This window comes from Populus alba, chromosome 14 (genome assembly GCF_005239225.2).
Source record: "Populus alba chromosome 14, ASM523922v2, whole genome shotgun sequence".
Lineage (NCBI taxonomy): Eukaryota > Viridiplantae > Streptophyta > Magnoliopsida > Malpighiales > Salicaceae > Populus > Populus alba.
Window position 1 is genome coordinate 11,930,304 of NC_133297.1, and position 20,459 is coordinate 11,950,762.

General features: G+C 36.4%; 3 protein-coding genes and 1 pseudogene across 4 annotated transcripts; 3 read left to right on the forward strand and 1 right to left on the reverse strand.

The window, feature by feature from the left end:
- Positions 1-186: 186 nt before the first annotated feature.
- On the forward strand, positions 187-8,632 carry LOC118041713 (uncharacterized). 2 transcript variants are annotated; one of them, XM_035049200.2, is made up of 12 exons: positions 187-528; positions 1,299-1,342; positions 1,838-1,949; positions 2,060-2,171; positions 3,363-3,576; positions 3,682-3,763; positions 3,860-4,057; positions 5,454-5,781; positions 5,865-6,138; positions 6,822-6,983; positions 7,502-7,963; positions 8,127-8,632. In XM_035049200.2, exons 1-12 carry the CDS (start codon positions 357-359, stop codon positions 8,457-8,459), a joined length of 2,493 nt encoding a protein of 830 aa, XP_034905091.1. In that variant the 5' UTR covers positions 187-356; the 3' UTR covers positions 8,460-8,632. The 2 variants fall into 2 exon arrangements, with proteins under 2 accessions (XP_034905091.1, XP_034905081.1); XM_035049190.2 differs by having other exon boundaries at positions 188-528; positions 3,363-3,763.
- A 778-nt stretch (positions 8,633-9,410) lies between these two features.
- On the forward strand, positions 9,411-10,374 carry LOC118041257 (AT-hook motif nuclear-localized protein 16). The gene has a single exon (XM_035048525.2). It carries the CDS (start codon positions 9,411-9,413, stop codon positions 10,206-10,208), a length of 798 nt encoding a protein of 265 aa, XP_034904416.1. The 3' UTR covers positions 10,209-10,374.
- Positions 10,375-10,704: 330 nt separating this feature from the next.
- LOC118052027 (pentatricopeptide repeat-containing protein At2g42920, chloroplastic-like) lies at positions 10,705-14,519 on the reverse strand (annotated as a pseudogene).
- LOC118041661 (uncharacterized) lies at positions 14,346-17,786 on the forward strand. Its single transcript, XM_035049133.2, has 4 exons — positions 14,346-14,883; positions 15,595-16,098; positions 17,137-17,167; positions 17,279-17,786. The coding sequence occupies exons 1-4, from the start codon at positions 14,823-14,825 to the stop codon at positions 17,448-17,450; spliced, it is 768 nt and encodes a 255-aa protein (XP_034905024.1). The 5' UTR covers positions 14,346-14,822; the 3' UTR covers positions 17,451-17,786.
- The last annotated feature ends 2,673 nt before the right edge of the window (positions 17,787-20,459 follow it).

Genomic DNA, 20,459 nt, shown 5'->3' on the forward strand with positions numbered 1-20,459 from the left:
CAAAATCCCAACATCATATCCGTTACAGCAGTCACACCGTTAATTAAATATCGCAAAAACATCTCTTTTGCGGGACCCACTAGATTCTCAAACGCATGCAAATCGAACGGCTGATAAGAACCGTAAGAAAATAAAACCAACAAACTTGTTAGATCGAAACACTATAACTTAAAAAAAAAAACAAAAAACTGTTTATACTTTATACTTCTAAAGTAAACTATATAAATAAACCTAAAAGAGAGTAAAAAAAAAATATAAGAATAGGTTTTTGTTCCGTTTTGTTGGGAATCTGATAATCCAAAAGGAAGAGGCCGCAGACACACAAATAAAAAGAACAGATAGAGAGCGAAGAAGAGATGGGGAGTGAAAGCAAACACGAAGTTATGCAGATACCGGGGGCGTCAAAAAAGGTAGTGCAGAATATTAAAGAGATTGTTAACAAGAACTGTACGGACGCAGAGATCTACTCAGTACTTTGCGATTTTAATATGGACGCTGATGCCGCTGTTCAAAACCTCCTTAATCAAGGTTACTTGAATTTTTCTTTTGAGTGTTTTTAGTGCGTGTTTTGTTGATAAAAATAGTGGCATTGAGTGGAGTACAGAGTTTTGTTTTGTTTTTGTCAAAAAAAAGTTTTGGCGTTGTTTAGGGTTCTGATAGTGGATTTTTTTTTTTTGATAAGGAAGATTTTCTTAATTATGTTTTTAGTATTCTCTGTTGAATTCTGTTTGGCTGTTGGGAAAACTGTTCAAAATAACTAGTACCGTTGCGTTTTTCCTAAAGGCTTTTTAAATTTAATTTGATTTTCAATTCTTTATTTTATGCTATAAGAAAACGCCGAGTCCCCAATGCAGTTGCATCATATTAATTTTTTTTTAAAACGGAACTTGATTTTCTTTCTGATTTTAATTTACATCAATGCATTGATAAATGCTGGTGATTTTGTATTTGCTATTGTTTTCTAGAGTATGGATTGATGTTTAACTGTTTTTATTTTAGTGAAACATATACTTTTTTTGTAATCCCTTTTCGATTAGCGTGATTTTGCTTGCAGAAATAGAATAAAAGAAATTGCAAATAAAAATTTCTCTTGGTGGGCAATATGTAGCTTTGATAAAGATATTTCGGCTTGAGTTACCCTTGGTGCCTTAATAGAGGGTTTATATGTGGATCTTGTTATTTGAAAATTCACTTCTTCTATAGTTAGTTGATCTAATTCATTTCTTAAATGTAAAGTTTACCGATTGTGATGTGCTCGGTTAGAAGTCCTTATTAAATTAGTATTTTCATTTGTGTAGATCCTTTTCATCAAGTGAAGAGCAAACGTGAAAGAAGAAAAGAGGTACCTTATGTAAATAAGAGCTCAAGTATTTTTCCTTTTTTGGGGTAGGGAGGGGGAGGGGGCTGTATTCTTTCCATTTCAACGGATTATAAACTTTGGCATGTGAAATGTGTCAAATGGTTTTTCTTTGGCTGTTTGGGATGTGTTGATGATTTCCCAAATATTGCCTATGAATTAACTTGTTCAGCATAAGAGATCAGTTTATAGGCTGATTTTTAGTAGTCAGGGATTTCAAAATCAGTGTTTAACAGCTGCTGAAGGTTTCTGTTGGCATATATCTGCTGCTTGGTTTTTTAGTTAATTATGGTCTCAAGTATTTTTCTCTCCACTTTCTTTTACTCGTTTTATTTATTCTCTGTGCTGCACCAGATCAATCATTTTGCTATATTTGGCTTATTACATCAACAGGCTCGCTTTATTCTCCTTACCATAGACTAGGGTTTTATTCATGCCTTATTATTTTTTTTTTTAATATCTTAGATTGCATTCCTGCAGATGAAGGAAACACAAGAATCAATGGCTCGGGGTAATAACAATGGTTATCATGGAGTTAAAGCTGGTGGCGAATATAATTTTGGGCTTGTACCATGTCAAATCAGCAATAATGGTGTGTTTATTATACTGAACAATGTTAGATGCTTGTGGTGGATGAATTGGTGATACTGAGTTGGATTTGCTATTGTATATTCTTACTAAGTGAACTTTTCTCCCCTTCAGACCTTGGTAAAGCTGCATATAGGAAAGAGAATGGGTCGGTTGCTCATCCGGGGCCTTCATCAACTTTAATATATCGTGTGAAATTGAAAAATGAGCAGCCTTCATCCAACAAGTTAGTTCTATTACGAATTCAAGTCAATTGATCTCCAGTATACATCGAAGTTTTAAAACAGATTATCAATAACTATACTATAATATACCCATACTTAGTTTTCTTCAATTTTATTTCATATTATTGATTAGTTTTGGTGGAGTAACTTAAAAATGTTAACTAATTTTTCTAGTGATTAGTCTCTGAATTCGAAAATGATGTTGCACGTACCTATCTGTCTCATGTCAAGTTTCCTCTTGTTTCAGCCGGCAAATGTTGTTTACTATGTCCTTTAAAATCTTCTTGCCAGTTTTATACACACATATTTGGGTATGTGTAAATGCATGCATGTATCCATCTCTCAGTTCTATCCATCGGATTTCTACCATGCACAATTCTTCTCTCTCTTTAAATATCTCACAAGTTACCCCTTTCTTGAAATGGTATGAGTTCAGAAGAAACTCATGTTTGTGCTATAAATGTTCAGGGTCTTGCTGCCTTTTCTTTTAAGTTTAATTAGGAAAATGTTATTCTGTATTTGATAGTTACATGCTATATTAACATTTGAAAGTATATGATGCTATCTTTACAAGAAAAATGAGAGGGGAAAATATTTTAGTTCTTCTGAAAAGGCTTGAATTTTTTCCAAGTAGATTATGGCATTGCCTATCTCATTTTAGTTATAAATTTTCATATAGATGAGAAGCAGGGGGTTTCTAATTTTTTCCAGGTGGATGCCTTGATTGCAACATTGCACTTGGTCCTGGGTGATGTTATGCAGTTAGGACTTTTTTGCCATCTTAGTTACCATCAGCATTCTTTACATAATTTGTCTCTTCCTTAGTTTTTAGCCTATTTAGTTTTGGAATTTGCTGCTTGTGCTAAATGGTTGTGCTTTTAATAACTTAATAGAGATATTTTTGAGATGAAATGAACTTTTTACCATGGAATTGACTTGATTGTAGATTATAGATTATAAGTTCATGACCCTAGCCCATTCCAAAAATAGTATCGCACTGTGAAATCTTTATTCTCGTCCAACTAGTTTCTAAGACTAGGAATTTCTATTATTCTTTTCTAGGTTTTACATTTACAGTCTTTGTTTTTATGGGTTTTTTTTCTAGATGTGCAATCTTATTACCTCATTTGAATGTTTTGATGGTATAGACATTTCATTATTTCTTTGGATTGATCTTGAAAATTCTGCTGCAGTGATTCTTGCAATCCTGATGACAGCAGGCAAACTAAAGCTACAGGAACTGGAGATACCATTTTGTCATCTGCACAATTGTCATCAGGAACTCAAGCTGCTTGGTCAGGAGGTACTACAGGACATGTTTCAATGGCTGACATTGTTAGGATGGGCAGGCCGCGCAGCAAAGGTTCCCAAAATATGATGGACACTTCTTGCACACCTCAAGATGTAGTAGGTTCAGTATACTCATCCCAGTACTGTCATAAATCTTCATGTGATTCTTCTCCATCTCCACCAGAAATGCACAAATGTCTGCAATGCCCACATCCTTCTCAGGTGCCCGAGACAATTCACGAGTCTGATGTTGCTGCAAGCTCTCATGATGAATGGCCAGTGTTTGAGCAGCAAGCAGCTGCTGGTGGGTTATATAATTTTAATGTGTTTAATTCCTCCAGCACTGATATCTTTTCTAATCAATCTTACTTTTATGGTGATGGAACTATTTCGAATGAAGACCACCAATTAGAGGAGGTACAAGCATCAGATAGGGATGCTGCTAACAAGAATCCAGGTTCTTATTGTGCTGAATCTGCCTTTTCATGTAGAGGACAGGAAAATGTGAATACTGTTGTAGGTGATTCTCATAGGGGTGATTGTTTACTGAAGGATAAAAATTACGATTCTCGGAGCTGCATGGATGATCATTGTGAAGGTAATTCACATGGTTTTAGGTTGATGCTAATATTTGTTTCTCCTTTCCCAATAAATGTGAGTGATCCCTTGCCAAACAGTTATCATGCGCTCTGTGAATGCCAACATTGCCTTTGTCAAAAAGCATATGGTGCTATGATTTACACGTTCTCACAGATCCAATATTTACCAGGAGTGTTTAAAGAATCGAAAAATCTGCTATATTAGTTTTATCTAAGCTGCCCCAATTCAATTTAGTAAGCCTTTGTAATATAGCATGTAAAATTTCAAATGTCATGTAATAGATATGATGGGCTGGGCTGCAGGTCTTAAACTTGACATGCCCATATCATTGCATGTGCATGTAGCCCTATTAAAAATAGCCTATCTCATGTGACAGCATTATTTCTTCAGTTCACCCCACTTCTTTGCCACCACACACAACCCAAAAAGTTCCAAGAACCTTCTCAATCCCTTCATCACTTCTCCCTTGTAGAACCCAAAAGGCCCTAAGTTGAACCCCGGATCTTCAAGAAACCAAAAAATTCCGAAACTACCAAAAGTTATTCTTTAAGAATCTCATTTTGCCTACCACTATCTTTTCTCTTTCACATTTCTTTCTGTTTCCCTCTCCTCTTGGTTTGGGGTTGACTTCTTTGTTGTGGGCTTTTAATTGGTGTGATGTAATGGAGCCTTTTTTTTATTTGGTTATGAAGGCGCATTTGATCAAGAGCAACAGGGAAGTTAAATTGTTTCAAGTCTGCTTATTTGAGGTCTTTTAAAAAAAAACAAAAATGAAGCAAACAGATTCATCTCGCTTTTAAATCAAGAATAAGAATGAAGATAGCTTTTATAATTTTATTCTTAATTTTTAGCTCAATGTTTAAGACAATTGTTTCTAGGCAAGCCTGGTTTATTTTATTTTCTATTCTAGAGAAATTATGTTGGCTCTTAGTAATGGACACTGTTTTTCCTGCTGAGAATGGCCTGAAAAGGAGTTGCTATGTGAATTTAGTGGACTCTTATGAAAGCTTAAACCTAGTTTGGAAGATGACAAGAATTGAAGAGTCCCTGGTTTTTAAAGCATTGATTTATTAGAGTTTTGTTTTTAACTCCTTCGTAATTCATTTTAGGATAATTATCCTTGAGTGTCTGATTGAATTGAACCATTTCACATTGTTCCATCATTTTGTCGGCTCAAAAGAGATCAAGTGATGATACTGCACAATTATTTAACTCAGCTTCCAGTGGCACATTGTGTTTTTCAAAATATTTTATGTGATAGGTCAGATGAAAATACTGCTTAGGTAATGGCCTATTAAATGAGAATGTTCTCTTTTCTGTTCTTTAATACTCCAAATATATTTTACAAGCCTTACTTTTTTCTTCTTTCCTTGTCCCATCACTGTGAATTTTAGGAACTGGAAGTAGCTTCCATTTACGTTTTCCAAATTGTGCTGCACCTTTGAATGATGAAGTATCATCAGTTGCTGTGAACTTTCAGCGGCTAAGTTTGGGGAAGGAGGAGCCTGCATTGCCTCCATCTGAGGATAATCATGCGGTGGTGTTTCCTGACTATATGCAAGCCTTTGCTGCTGACTGGTCACATTTGAGTTTTGGTACATACAAATCTGGGGCTTACAATGCAGTCTCTGGGGGCTCAATAGCTTCAACTCCTGTAAAGACTAACCTGGAGGAGACTTCTGCAGCAGCAAATAGTTCATCTGCTCTGTGCAAGGAGATTAGGCACGGGTCTTTTAGCTTAATTCCAGTAGTAATATTTGTGTGCTTTAATGGCTCATTTTATCACATGCTTTCTTTCTGCGCAGAAATCCAGAGCACCTTGATGAGTACCTTCGAGATGAGCAACTCAGATCCATATCCAATACACATCGATTTACCGCAGGTGTTGGGATTAATAACATGCATGTATATTCACAGCAAGAGCAAATGAGACAAAACATTCATGAAGTATCCCATAGGCACAGCCATCCATCATCTGTACCTGATTCTAGTTTTAAGAAAACCCAAGAACGGGATTGTCCCTTGAATGTTAGGATACATCCACAAGCTAGGAACCTTTCTTCTCTTCATATGGAACTGGTAATAATACTTCCAATATTTTGTTGTTTTTCTTCGTTTACCATTATAGTAACTTTTGATGATAAATGCTATCTAGACTTGTCTTCATTATTTAAACATGAATTTATTGGAGAAGCTCTCATTGTTTACTGAATTACTTGCTAACCTGCCAAAAAGAAAATATTGGGTGGTTGTCATTTCTTCTCTTATAAATCCCATCTCTTTTCTGTGTTTTGGGATTTGTACCAAACTAAATTTGTTCATAGCCCCCTTCGTTTTGGTTTGGACTTCTCCTTTTCTATTCTCAGTTTCATCGCTTGCTCTTGGAACCAGTCTTGCATGACATGCTAACAGTGAAGATGAAATTATGATGCTGTTGTATTACATGTGGAGATTTATATTTTTTTTGTGTGCGCGATCTTTTCCTGCATTTCTTTATTGGTTTACTTCTGTTTCATAGTAGTTCTCTTTGATCTCAAATGGTTAAAGAATAGCAATGCCCCTGTGGTTGTAATTTTTTTTCTTGCAAGTCTAATTTTTCCATCATCAGCTGTTGGACAATATGGTTTATGTAGATAATATTGTCGGCCTTAATCTTTTTCTATTCAAACTGCTGGTATTTAATTTACTTTTTCTGGACTTTGAATTGCTGTATTTTAGTAAACATGGACTGTTAGATCCTAATCTCAGACATTCTGTTGCAGCAAGCTAGTGCAACAACTATGCCAACGGATATGTTTGCATCAAGTATTCAATCTTCAAGAGATTCTGATTATGCTTCATCTTTCCTTGGAACCCAATCAGTGCCCTCAAGATTTGATAGTACTGTATCATCCACTGGCAATCCAGCCATCTCCCAGTCAGAGGTGTGTAAGGAATATCTGCTGAATTTTGAATTAGGTGACTTTATGTATTTGTGCCTGCATATTTTATGAGCATTTTAATTTGTTAATCTCTTAAAGAAAAAGATTAAGGTAAGGGACACAGAATTTCTCTGTGATGAATCTCTGAATAGATTTATGGAGAATCATGGACCTCAGAATTCCAGGCTTCTATAACTACATCAACTTTGTATGCTTGATTTGCAAGATTAGATTAGGCTGCATACATGAGATTAAATTTCAATTTTTAGTACAATCATGTTAATTGATTTTGATATAACTATAATATGTCAATGTGATGTAAATTGGTTTTGATAAACTATAATTCATAAAAACTTTGCTTTATGGTGTTCATATGATTGATTAGTCCTGTATTGGCTGTTTGGCATCTAGCGTATTATTGTTACATGCCACCTATATACATGTCACATTGCAGTGCTAAGAACCTCATAGGTGAATGCAACAAAGCTAATTTTTCTTCATTTGTACTCGTGAATGCTCAGATTCCGAGCCGGGTTGCTTTTTCTCTACCTATGTCATATTCACCGACACTGCCCAGTGCTAATATTGTCCCACAAACCACACTTCCCCAGCATCTGTCAACTAATTTGCACAATCAGTCTATTGTTTCCTTGGAAGAGCTGGCCAATTTGACTGGCTATCCTGCTATGCCTCGGAACTATGCTCGTAATCCATCTGCTTTTCAGCAAGCTTATCAAGATAGCACTGTGTTCCATGATTCCCTGTCAAACATGGGCTACAGCCATGCACAATACAAAACAGGTGTTTCCAGGAGCAATTTGCCCTTGTCTGATGTGAACATTTCTGGTTATGGAGGTTTAGGGATCCCTGCCAACTTTCCTGGAGCTGTTTTGCAAGCTGCTGCCCCTACTGGTTCTGCAGGTGGCTATGATATTTTCCATTCTCAGTATCAAGAGAGAAATAATTTCACCACACGTCAACAGGTAATGGTAATAGGGTTCCCTCTGTTTTTGTATGAACATTCATTTTGCTTTGTCATGTGACTTGTGCAAGCTCTTTACACTATCTTCAGTACTTAAAAAGAGATTTCTTTAATTTATTGTCCTTTGCTTTTGTAATTCTCTCTATTAAAAAAAAAAAAAACAGAACGATGGCTCTTCAAGAACGATGGCAGCCCTCCTAGACAACGGATATTTGAGTTTGACTGGACAGAGTCAACCACTTTCTGAATATCCACAAGGTCAGCAGCAGCGCTCACATGATCATTGGTCCCTATTGCACACACATAATTATCAACAAGGTCAGCAGCTCTCGCAGGATTACGGTGCTCCATTTCATCATGCAAATGCTTATCATTCTCAAGCCGGAATCCGACCAGAACAACCACCCCAAAGCCTTAGTGACCTTAGTAGTTCTCAAGGGCCAGCACCCGAGCAATTACAACATCTCTGGCAGCAGAGCTACTTATCATCTAACTGATCAGACCACTTTGAATGAACAGCTGCTGATGGTTTCTGTAGCTCCTTTTGTGGCGAGTTAAAAAGCAGCAAATTAGGTTGTTTTTGCAGTTAAAAGTTAATCGACGGTTTGGCTCTGTCCAATTTGTAAATACTTTAAACAGGTTTATCCAATGCCTCAGTTTTTGAGATGCAGCACCCAAGTATTTTGCCAAATTGATTGTGGCATGATGTCTTAAGTTTTGAGATGTAGCTTCGCTAATGTGTTTCTCCTCAATGCGAAAGTACCACACGTCTGCTTCATGCTATTAGTTAGAAAAATGATTCCATGGTGTTATGCTTTACAAGCATAATTCACCTCACCTTTCCGTGCTGTTAAAAATAGAGGGGGGAAAAAAGAGATTTCTATCTGATAGTTTCCTCGAAATTGAGAGCAGGTTATCATGGAAGTCTTCGTGTGGGCATGGTATAATTAATTTAAGCAGTTATACTGATTTAAAGTATTTTTTATTTGAAAGTATATTAAAATAATTTCTTTTAACGTGTGGGCATGGTATAATTAATTTAAGCAGTTATACTGATTTAAAGTATTTTTATTTTGAAAGTATATTAAAATAATTTTTTTAAAAAAAAATTATTTTTATCATTAATACATCATCTAAAAACATGTTAAAAAATATATATATTTTAAGCAAAATCAAAAGAAAAAATTTAAAATTTTGGGAATGCTGTGCATTCCCAAACATTCACTTACTCTGGGAGTCGATCGACATGACGGGCATGCCAGATGGGAGGTAGGCAGGGCCAGGAATGCATATAAAGTATAAACTAGTTAATTAGAAGGTTGGTGCCACTTAACCTCCTCCTAAACATGATCATTCTTTTGGCTCCATGCAATAAATTTATTCGTGCATAATGTGCTACATAAGCTCAGAAACCGAGCACAGTTCCTGTGTATTCGTTTTGTTTATGAATGGCTGGAGCTGCAGACCTGACATTCCCTTCTGTTGGATCTGAAAGAATCATGGATCGAAGCCAAGGCTCGGAGAAGGTTAATAACCACAGACCGAGCATAGAACCAATCCTTATGGCCCCAAAATTGCCCAAGGCGGTTCCACCAGTTTCTTCAGCACCGGAGGGTGAAACTATCAGGCGTCCTCGTGGCAGGCCAGCTGGCTCAAAAAACAAGCCAAAGCCTCCTATTATTGTCACTCGAGATAGTGCAAACGCACTCCGAGCCCATGCAATGGAGGTGAGCTCTGGCTGTGATGTGTGTGAGAGTTTAGCTAACTTTGCAAGAAGGAAGCAGCGTGGAATATCTGTACTTAGCGGGAGTGGTTGTGTAACCAATGTTACCCTAAGACAACCAACTTCATCCGGGGCAATTGTAACCCTTCATGGGCGTTTTGAGATACTCTCACTGCTAGGATCTGTCTTGCCCCCACCTGCTCCGCAGGGGATCACGGGACTAACTATCTACTTGGCAGGGGCTCAAGGGCAGGTTGTTGGTGGAGGTGTAGTCGGTGCGCTCATTGCTTCGGGCCCTGTAGTAATCATGGCTGCATCATTCATGAAGGCAACTTTTGATCGTTTGCCACTGGATGACGATGAAATAACTGCGGCTGTGGAGAATCAGCATTACCAAAATGGTCGTCACCACCACCTTGATATTTCAGATTTGTACGGAATGCCGCAGAACTTGCTTACCAATGGTGCTGTGACCCCTGAGATTTACTCTTGGACACCAGGGCGAACCATGTCAAAATCCTAGTTAGCAGCACATCTTCTAGTCTCTCAAATTGGCAAATCATAATATTAATCAATGTTGTGTCATTTCACTATTGTTTTCGGGCTTCCTTGTAAGATTAGCTACCTGTTTTACCTGGCATGAACTATTTATTTTCCATCAATCTGGAGTTCCTTCAAAACACAGTGCAAGGTTCGTGTGTGTGTGTGTGTGTGTGTGTAGAGAGAGAGGGAGATTCGTTTGGACACGCCTTTAAAATATGGCCTTGTGTTTGAATCAAAGAAAACATGCAAATCAGTGATGATCATTAAAATCTTAAGAAGCTAATTCATCGTTGGTGATTTTAGCTGTTCTTTGTTTCACTGGAGTTCAACCACCAGTATCAGAACGCATCCTAGTTCATTTAAAACATAGAAAATTTTAGGACTCATGGGACTCGAAAGAACCCGTTTCAAGTCATGATATAATTCGCTAGAAACAACAATCTTAATTGGTTCATAACAATCCTGTTCCATCGCCTTTAATACCCATCCCAAATCATCAGATTCATGTTAGATTTCTTTGGATGCTGCAGCCTTCCCCCGGAAACCAATTCATGAACTTCTCCATTAACTTCAATCGAACTACATCCAGGTTCTTTGTCTATCTGCTTTTCTTTCAAAGAAAACCTTTGCTGCATTGCTTCTTCCAAATGACAGCATAAACATTCGACAGAAGTACAAAACTTGAGCTCTCTTTTGGATTCAACTCACTCAGTCACGTGCTTCGCTGCTCGTTTCGCCATCTCAATTTTTCCGTACTTCCTGCAGAGGAGAGTAAAGCCCCCCCCCCCCCCCCCCATATAACGGCACCTGGATTTACAGGCATGCTTCTTTTTAGCTCTTCGAGGAGTCCAGCTCGGTCTAGAACATCAACCATACAGCTATAATGCTCTATCGATAGTTCGATCTTGATTGTTTTTGTCATTAACAAGAAATAGTCCGTTTCTCTGTCCACCATACCACCGTGATCACAAGCCGTCAAGACACCTAGGAAACTGACATGATCCGGTTTGCAATTTGAAGACTCAAGCATTGAAAATAATTGGACCGCTTCATTCTCACGGCCATTCATAGCTAGGCCTAAAAGTAGGGAGTTCCAACATGACAATGCTTTCTTGGGGGCGCTCTCGAACACTTGGAGAGCCTTATCAATGCTTCCACACTTGAGCACGGTCTATAATTGCTGTAACAACAATAGCATTCAACGCAAAGTTGTTCTTCACTATATAATCATGAATCCATTCTCCCTGTCCAAGTGCTCCTAAGCAAGCACAGGCATTTAACAAGCTCACCATTGTAAGCTCACTTGGCTTCGTCCTCTCCTCTTTCATTCTTCTAAACAGATCCGTTGCCTCAAAGAACCTTCCTTTCCCGACATACCTACTAATCACAGAATTCCATGACACTGTACTCCTCAGCACCATGTTGCCAAACAACCTCCTAGAGACTTGTCAATCTCTCCGCATTTAGCAAGTCCTGAGATCATTGTATTCCACGTAACAACATCAAACCCATAGCTCCATCAAATATATTTTTTTCCGCTTCACTCAAAAACCCACAATTTACAGCTTGTATATTGTATGAACTGATTCGCACAAACTTTTTTTTACCTTCCGCCACCTCTATTTGACGAAAATGTAATATTTTGGGTTATTACCTTGGGCTTGACTTTCTGTGACTCTGAGATCCACACCAGTAATTTGGGTTTTCTTGCCCGCTTATTTCTTCGAGTGGGCTAATGGGAAGTCCGAAAGTGGGCACCCAACCTCTTGTTTTCTGGGGGAGCGGATGGACCGGTAAACTAATTTATAATCCTCAATATTTATCAGTGTTTTTATTTTAGTCACTCAATCTCAAAACTTATTTCTTAGTCCCTAATATCTTACAATTCGATGACATTATTGGGTGGGGACTCTTAGATTATAGCACAAAATTTTAGAATCTATCATTAGAGAGTTCCTTCTTCAAACGACATTATAAAATGGTGAGATTTTATCTTCCTTTTCCAGATATATTCTTAATTTCGAAGTGCGTAGCATGTAGCATGTGTATGTTTTAAGATTAATCCACATTAAAAAGATAAATTTGTGATGGCTATAGCAATTATTATCAAACAATAATGCTTGTTCTTTTAAATATTTTTACTTCAAATTGTCCCCATCAAACACATGCCCACTTAATATAATCCAGCAAGAGAGCAACGATCGAGAAGTGGCTTTAATTGCACTTATAAAAAAAAATTAAGACTAGGAGTATATTATATAGCAGTACTAAATAATGTATCCAATTGGTCAAAAGTGCAGCCTCGGGATAGAGTTCTGGACGGCTCACCTTTTGTTTTTGAGGAGCAATTTTAGTAATTTTCTTAACATTTTTTACAATGGTCCCCTTCCTTGCAAATTTAAATATAAAATTTTGTTGGAATGGTGGTTCATATGAACGTTTGGTATTAGTGGCCATCAAATGCTAAACACTAGTAGATGATTGATGATGCCACTAATTACACGTTGATTAGGAGACGATGATTTTTATTTTTTATAAGTATAAAAGACACATTTCTTTTTAAGAAACGCATTTTAAAATTAAAAAAAATTAACAATATCTCTTGAAATGATAAAATAATACATCATCAATTATTCAAATTTTAACTTTGAATCATAGCAAACATTAAAATTAAGTTTTATCTTAAGATCCTGACCAAAACACGTTTGGTCTACATACGTTTTAAGGTATAATTTTGAAATTCAGCTCGGTCTAGTAGGCGACTCAGGACCCGGCCGACCCGGGACTGGAACCAAGCCTGATTGAAGAAAAAATAAAGGAAGGAAAAAACCGGTATGATCCAGCGAATTGACTCGACAAAACCTGGTAAAAAATCTCGCTGCAACCCGTTGATTTTTGTTTTTTGTTTTTTTTTCTAAAACGATGTCACTTTAATTTTTTAAAATAAAAAGAATTGATCTGAGTAATCCGATGATCTTATCAGAACCCGGATCTTAAATCATATCAGGTCTAAAAACTATATTTTGAGGCAAGTCATAATCAATTTAGGGATATGTTTAGTTTGAGGTTAAAAATTGGAATCAAGGAATTACGTGCCCAGGATATAAAAAAGTGATTAAAGAATAAATTGTTATGATGTTTGGTAATATTGTAAAAAGCTATTTATAATAACGAGGTTCAATAATTTTTTTTAATTAATATCAAAATCAAATATAATAAATAAATAACAAATAATGGCTAATGGTTAAAGCCAATTGTAGTCTTGAAATGAAATAAATATTGAAATTAAAAAATGATATGTACAAATTCTGAAATTCCTCTCAGGTTATTTTTTCCCTCGCCCTCCTAGCATCATCAAGTGTTAACCCTCTCTCCCCAACAAAACTATCAAACAAGGTTAAAAGCTAATTCTTTAAAATTGAATCCCCTCCGATCCTAAATCAAAAACAATTTAGGCTAAAAAATATTAATTAAGAGAAGAAAAGGGAGTTGTTAGACCTCTTCACGAGATTAGGAATAAAACTTAGTTGTGATCGGTTTGTCCTGCATGGTTTTTCCTGGGAGCTGACTGTGAGTCTACTCTACTCTTTTCTTTTCTTTTCTTTTATAAGTTTTTTCCATGCGTGGTTGCTTAAAAATCTTGCTTCGGCTTTTCTGCTCGACATCAATATACGACGACGCGTTACCTGAGATGGGCATGGTATGCCTTAAGCACCACTCTTTACAGTCAGGGAATCATTATCTATTTCCATGTCGAAGTGAAAACTTCGACAGGTTTGTGTCACCGAGAAGAATAAGAAATGAAAGGCACATTCTCTCCATGTAGTTGGCAGTCTTGATCAGTAACAACCCAACAAGAAACTGTAGCGAATACTTTAACCCAACCAAAAAGCAGAGAGTATACTTGAGTATCACTCACCCCACTTCGGGAGATCCAGGCTCGATCACCCCACATAAGGTCAGTTGTGCAGTGCCAGATTGATCACAAAAACATGCAGCACATAATATAGAGCAAAGAAATTGACTGGATCCAATACAAGTTCGACCTGTGCTCTCAATCTCTCATTGTTTATAAGACGGTGAAAGAAGACGCATAAACTTAAAAAAAAATATTAAGACAAAAGGCAAGATGTATACATCATCGTCATCATTACAACCATCACTTGTTAGCCCACAAACCAAATCTAAATTCCAAAACGATTCTCTCCCTTTACTTCTTTTTCAACCCTTCTTCTCACCTTTTCCCTCCTTTGTTGTTCCATCTCTTGCTTGCACCCTCCTCTACACCCATGTCTCCTTTCTCAAGTCTTCATCTACACCCACACAGAGCTACTCTTTCTCTCTCAAGACTGTACTTATTCCACAAGATATATATTTTTTATAAAGCACAAAGGATGCAAAATCTTGTTTTCTCAACAAGATCATTGATGCGCGCTTCTGTAGTTTAAGATTTATTTGCTTCTTTTCCCTTTTCTTGCTTTGAATAAAGGGTAAGCTGGTTGGATAAATACATCATAGAAGAGAAAGAAGGAGAACGAGAAGAGAAGAAGAAGGAGAAGGAGAAGGAGAAGAAGAGGGCTTGGGGTTTAAGCCCATGGGTGGCAGAGTCATCTACTCCCTGATGTTTTTCTTACTCGGTCTCTTCCTTTCTTCAGGTGATGATTTGCTTTGTATGATTGGAATGACGCTATTGCAGAAAAATTGTGTTTCACAACTTCGTTTCCATCAGACCAAGGAAGCAACAATTTCACATTATTGTTTTTTTTTTTCTTTTTGATATATAAATCATTACTGATGTTCTTAATTTCTTGTTAACTCAAACATACATGATATACTTAAATTAGATTTCAGAAACAATATGGAGATTTATTTTTTATTAAATTGGTTTGCTGTGAGTCTTATCTCCTCATTCAAGTTCTTGTTTTATTTCTGTTCTTTGTAGCCAAGCTTTCGCTACTTTTTTTACATGTCGGAAGCAGAATTTGATAGCTTTCTTCCATGTGGTTTTAGCCCTCTTTTTGAAAATGATGCTTCTTTCTGCACACATGATTCTTTCCTATCCATTGGGCTATAGTCTATTGTACGAAGTAGATTTTTCAAATTTCCAATCATGGTTCTTATTCAATTTCAAAGCCTGTCCTTCCTTTTTTTTCTTGTCAGTTATTAAACATGGTGGCCTACTCCAGTTGGACACTCTTGCTGCACTGTAAATTACCATTCTACTAGTGACTTTAGGCTAGTCGGTGAATTTTGGAACCATGCACATAATAATATCTTGATGTTAAGTCTGAAATAGTGTGTGAACAGCACTAAAAAACTCGACGATTCCAAGGAAGGCTTGATTTTACTCTTGATTTGAAATCCAGGTTCAAGTGTTGCAGAAACGTTAGCAAATGAGAATAGTAGACAGGCAGACCATGGAACAAAACAAGTTGTCGTGGATGCGAGTTCTATTTCCAGTTCCCGAAAGGACATCACCACCCCGATAACAACTGTTCCCACAATAATTCCCACCACTCCCACTGCTTCAACTCCAGAAATAAACCCAAATTCCGAGCCTGATTCCACATCGCCTGCTACCATGACACCAATGGTAACCCCAACCTCAACGGCATCACCTGTATCTCCCGGAGCTAGCTGGTGTATCGCTAGCCAAAGTGCATCACCAACAGCGTTGCAAGTTGCTTTGGACTATGCTTGTGGCTATGGCGGTGCTGATTGCTCAGCAATTCAGCCAAGTGGAAGCTGTTACAATCCAAATACTCTCCGTGATCATGCCTCTTATGCATTCAACAGCTATTATCAGAAGAATCCAGTGCCCAGTAGCTGTAATTTTGGAGGAACTGCTGTTACTACAAGCACCAATCCAAGTAAGTTGGGGCCTTTACGGTGCCGTATCCACTCATTCTCTATGTCGCATTTTCATTCATTATATGAGATTAGTTATAACTTAGTCCCCGTAGTTTATCAGAATTAATTAATTAGCACTCGTGGTTTCACAAATTAAATATTTAATCCTTGTATTTTTTTTTAAAAATTACATCTATAGCTTAATCATTTTCGTTCATTTTATGCTAATTTTCAATTTATTTTTATTTAAAAATTTAAAAATTTGAAAGAAAGAAAAAAGATAATAAGTGGATGGTATAAAAGATTAATGAGAAAATTGAGCATTTTTTGGTCTATAAAACTACTAAATTGAGTATACTCAATAGTGGTCAAAAAACTATTTAATAAGTTTTAATATAAAAAATTTTATGGTGCTTAAAGAGTAATTAGTAATATTTATTTGTTATTTTACAATTTCTCTTTTAATATTATTAGGATTAATTATTATTTTATATATATAAACAATTGGAAGTAAGTTATAATTAACTCTTCATTATATCCAACCATATATATATATATACACCCTACGAGTGGATTTGGATTAGAAATCAACAATGGGGGTTGGTAAAACTTACCACACCGAATTAATTGATTGACCAGTTAACACAACTTCCTTTCGACAAATGCTTGGAGTCACGGTTTTCTTTTCTATGTTCGCACTTTACGGTGAAGTTTTTAATTTTCCCTTTTAATTAACACCTGAATTTCTGTCTTTTTTTATTATTATTATTATTTTTATGAATGATCAATGGTAAATTCCCGGTCACACACTTGTAAGTCTACCTTTTCCACTCATCTGTAAGTATCGGTCGTAAAGGTTTCAGGGGATTCGGCTTCTTTATTCCTTATTCTGAACAAAAAAGAAAGAAAGAAAAAGCAATGCTTTTCTTTTATTTATGCTTAATTTCCCATCTTCAAGCTCTTATTTGAACAGTGCTTCACTCTGCTAATGAACAAAAAAGCTGTGCTCTGAGTTACTTGTTCTGTTTTTTTTTTTTTTTTTTTCAATGCAATTTCAGGTACTGGGACATGTCAATTTCCCTCCACGAGGTGATCTTTCTTACTAGCCATAGTTTTCTCTTTTTTTCGTCAAATCGATAAACTTCAGCTGGTTGATTTTTCTCCAAACTCAACTTACCTGGATTTGGAAATGTCTTGCAGCACAAGCTCATCAATCTTGAACACCACAAATTCAAATGGAGCAACTGTTTATGGCGCCGTCCCTTCAAATCCTACCCCATCGGTGGCTGCCAGAATTAACGAGACACCACATTTTATGTCTGTGACATTTCTCATCGTGTTTCTGGCTAAATTAACATCATCTCCGTTCTAGAGTGGATACACTTATTCGATTCGGTACATTAATTAAACGGTACTGTCCTGATCGATAGCTTGCTAATCTATGCTTTTTAGGAGACTTAGAAGCACATGTGCAGGGATGATGAAAGCTAGGGGTATATATCTCGTTGCCTTGGCTTTTTTGTTACAAAACTATATTTGATGTGTAAATTAGTCTTTAGTGATCACATTGAAGGGAGGTAGTGTAGAGAAAGAAATCTTATTTTGTTGGTGGGGTTTTTTTGTACTGGTAGAAGAATTTGCAGATATCTTCCTTTTTTCTGTATTTGTTGGTGATGAGAATAAGAAATTAACTTTGTTCGTTTGCTAAGATGTGCTCCAGCTGTTGATTTATCTGGGGAAAAAAAAATCGAGTTCTTGGACAGGATACAAAATCTCTTGGCTTGCTCTAACAATCTTAGCCCTGCAGTCCTCGGAGGAAGTAATTTATATTTGTCTTCGAAATTGGATTCCTAAGCTTGTCTCAGATGTCTTGCACAGTGTAGAATTTTATGTAGTCGGGTTTGGTTTGGTGGGCTACCTAGTGAGCTCTGTTTTTAATGGTTTAACATGTTGATATAACATTTTTTAAAAGTGCTTACATGGCAACATCAAAATCACACTACAGAATTGTTTAGCAATGCTGTTAAAATATTATTTTTTTAAAATTTAAAATTTATTTATTTAAAATTAGTTATTTTTTAGTGTTTTTAGATCGTTTTAATATGTTAATAAAAAATATATTATTTTAATATATTTCTAAATAAAAATATTTTAAAATACTATTTTTATTTTTATTAGACGTGAAACCGTCACTAAATATCAGGCATTTCTCGTAGAGATTAAACAGTATTCGACTCCAAATTAGTGATTTTTTATTCCAGTTGCGCAACCAAACCAAACTTCTAACATAATAGAATGATAAACACATACTCGAGCTCTGGCCAGCAAAGACTAAGAGGGCCCTAGCCATTCATTGTGCTACATTATTATGTCTTAACCACTCATTTTTTTACACATCCTTTCATGGAAGACCCTAACAAATTTCATGTTATTTTTTATTTTTTTCCAATTCACAAAACTTGCGAGCAAATGGAGCTAACAAATGGAGATTATTTTCTACCAGGGAAAACTAATTGAACAAAATGCAGTGAGAGCCACGCCGAAATCTTGGCCGCCATGTTATGAAATCCTCTGGTTTCTTTTTTCTTGGACATGGAAGACTCTGTATGTATCCAAAAAGTTAAGAGCACAACAGAAAGAAATAGGGCATCATATGGTGCTGACGAAGATTACCAAGACAAGAGTTAATGAATTACATGTATCTGAGTGGTAACAAAAAACCTTAGAAGAAGTTTGAAGAAGAAAAGGGAAGCCCTTTCTTTCATGAATGAATCGATTGTTTCCACAAGAAAAAAGGGTCGAAATCCAGAGTTTAAAAGCACGGACTCAGGCTTCGAAAAGAACCTTGCAGGTTCACGACAAAAGGCAAAAGATTATACCATTGATGCCGACCGAGTCTAGACAAACCAACCTAAAAAAAGACAAGAATCAGAACCGCAAATTGTGAATTGCCTTGCTATAGACAAAAGCTCCGAGACAGCTAAAACATTGCCTCGCATTTCCAATCCCAGCAGGGAAACGAGAGAAATAAAAGTGCTCATAACCCAGGCCAAGAGATCCCACCTACAAGAACTCCTAGAGATCTATAAAATGAATACACATTCCCAGAATTCTCAAATTATGTCATAGCACTCGGCTGATCTTTGTTCAGCCTCGCCTGAATATAATAGTGATTCCTGGGACGGAGCTAAGAATTTTTAACAAATTAAAGAAAAAATCACAAATTTAAATTAATCTTCTTGTTTTAGAGCTAAAATTACAAATTTGTGGAACGAGGGCTCGAACAAAAAAAAAAAAAAAAAACAAATCTTGCAGGCGGCGGGACCCTGCTTGCCCCTCCTAGTTCCGCCGCTGCCCATTCATATCTCTTATACCTTGGGCCACACCGGTCGCTTTGAAACTCAAGTACTTTCCACGACGACTTCGACATGCCTATAAAAATATAGGCTGCTCGTTTTCAAAGGATAGTTGCTTGTGAATGTGAAAGGATCGTTGTCATTAAAAGTTAAAGTTTAATAAATATATTATTTTAATATATTTATAAATATAAAACACTTTAAAACATATCGTTTAACAAGCATGCCCGAGCTCTTTCACGAATATATACAGTTTTGCAATTACCCTTTCATCCATTCATTGCAAGTGCAGGGGATTTGAAACCAAGCACGCATATCAGTATAGTATGGAAAGGGGGGAAACTCCCATGGATGTGCTTCAAAGATAAAACCACCATCGCCTCCCGTCCCCGCCATGCTTCCTCAAACTGTAAAAATATAGTAAATATCTGATTTCATTAAAATTTCCAGATTTTAAGAACGTTGATCAACCGCCCTGATCAACGTTAATTTCACACATGGACCTGTAAATGCTTCAGTCATTGGAAGAAAAATCATGCAGATGCAGGGCATGGATCCAAAGAGACAGGATGATCATGAGGGGTTGGAATGTTGAATCTTTTGTCCTGAGAAGATCATTATGCACAAATTAAATTACTACGCTATTTTTGGAAGATTAAAGTTGAGAGCTTTTTTTGAAGTATGGGGCCGCCGTAGCCCACCAGTGCGCCGCTGACTCTTTTGGCCGCAGGGCATTGATTAGTTTGTCAAAACGCCAAAATTTAGGTTAGACTTTTAACTTTCTTAATTATTTTTGTAGTATTTTTAGATATTGAATTTCATTTGAAATTAAATTCTTAACATTTAATAAGATTCTAAACACGAAATTTTATTAAAACTTTTGAATTGAAATATATATTTTATATATACTTGGCTTTCTCCATTAAACTACCACCTACATTAAAAAAATAGAAAAGAAAAGGACTTGATTAAAATATCCGACCATAAAAAAATCTTATTTCTAAACATCATGCATCTTGAAACAT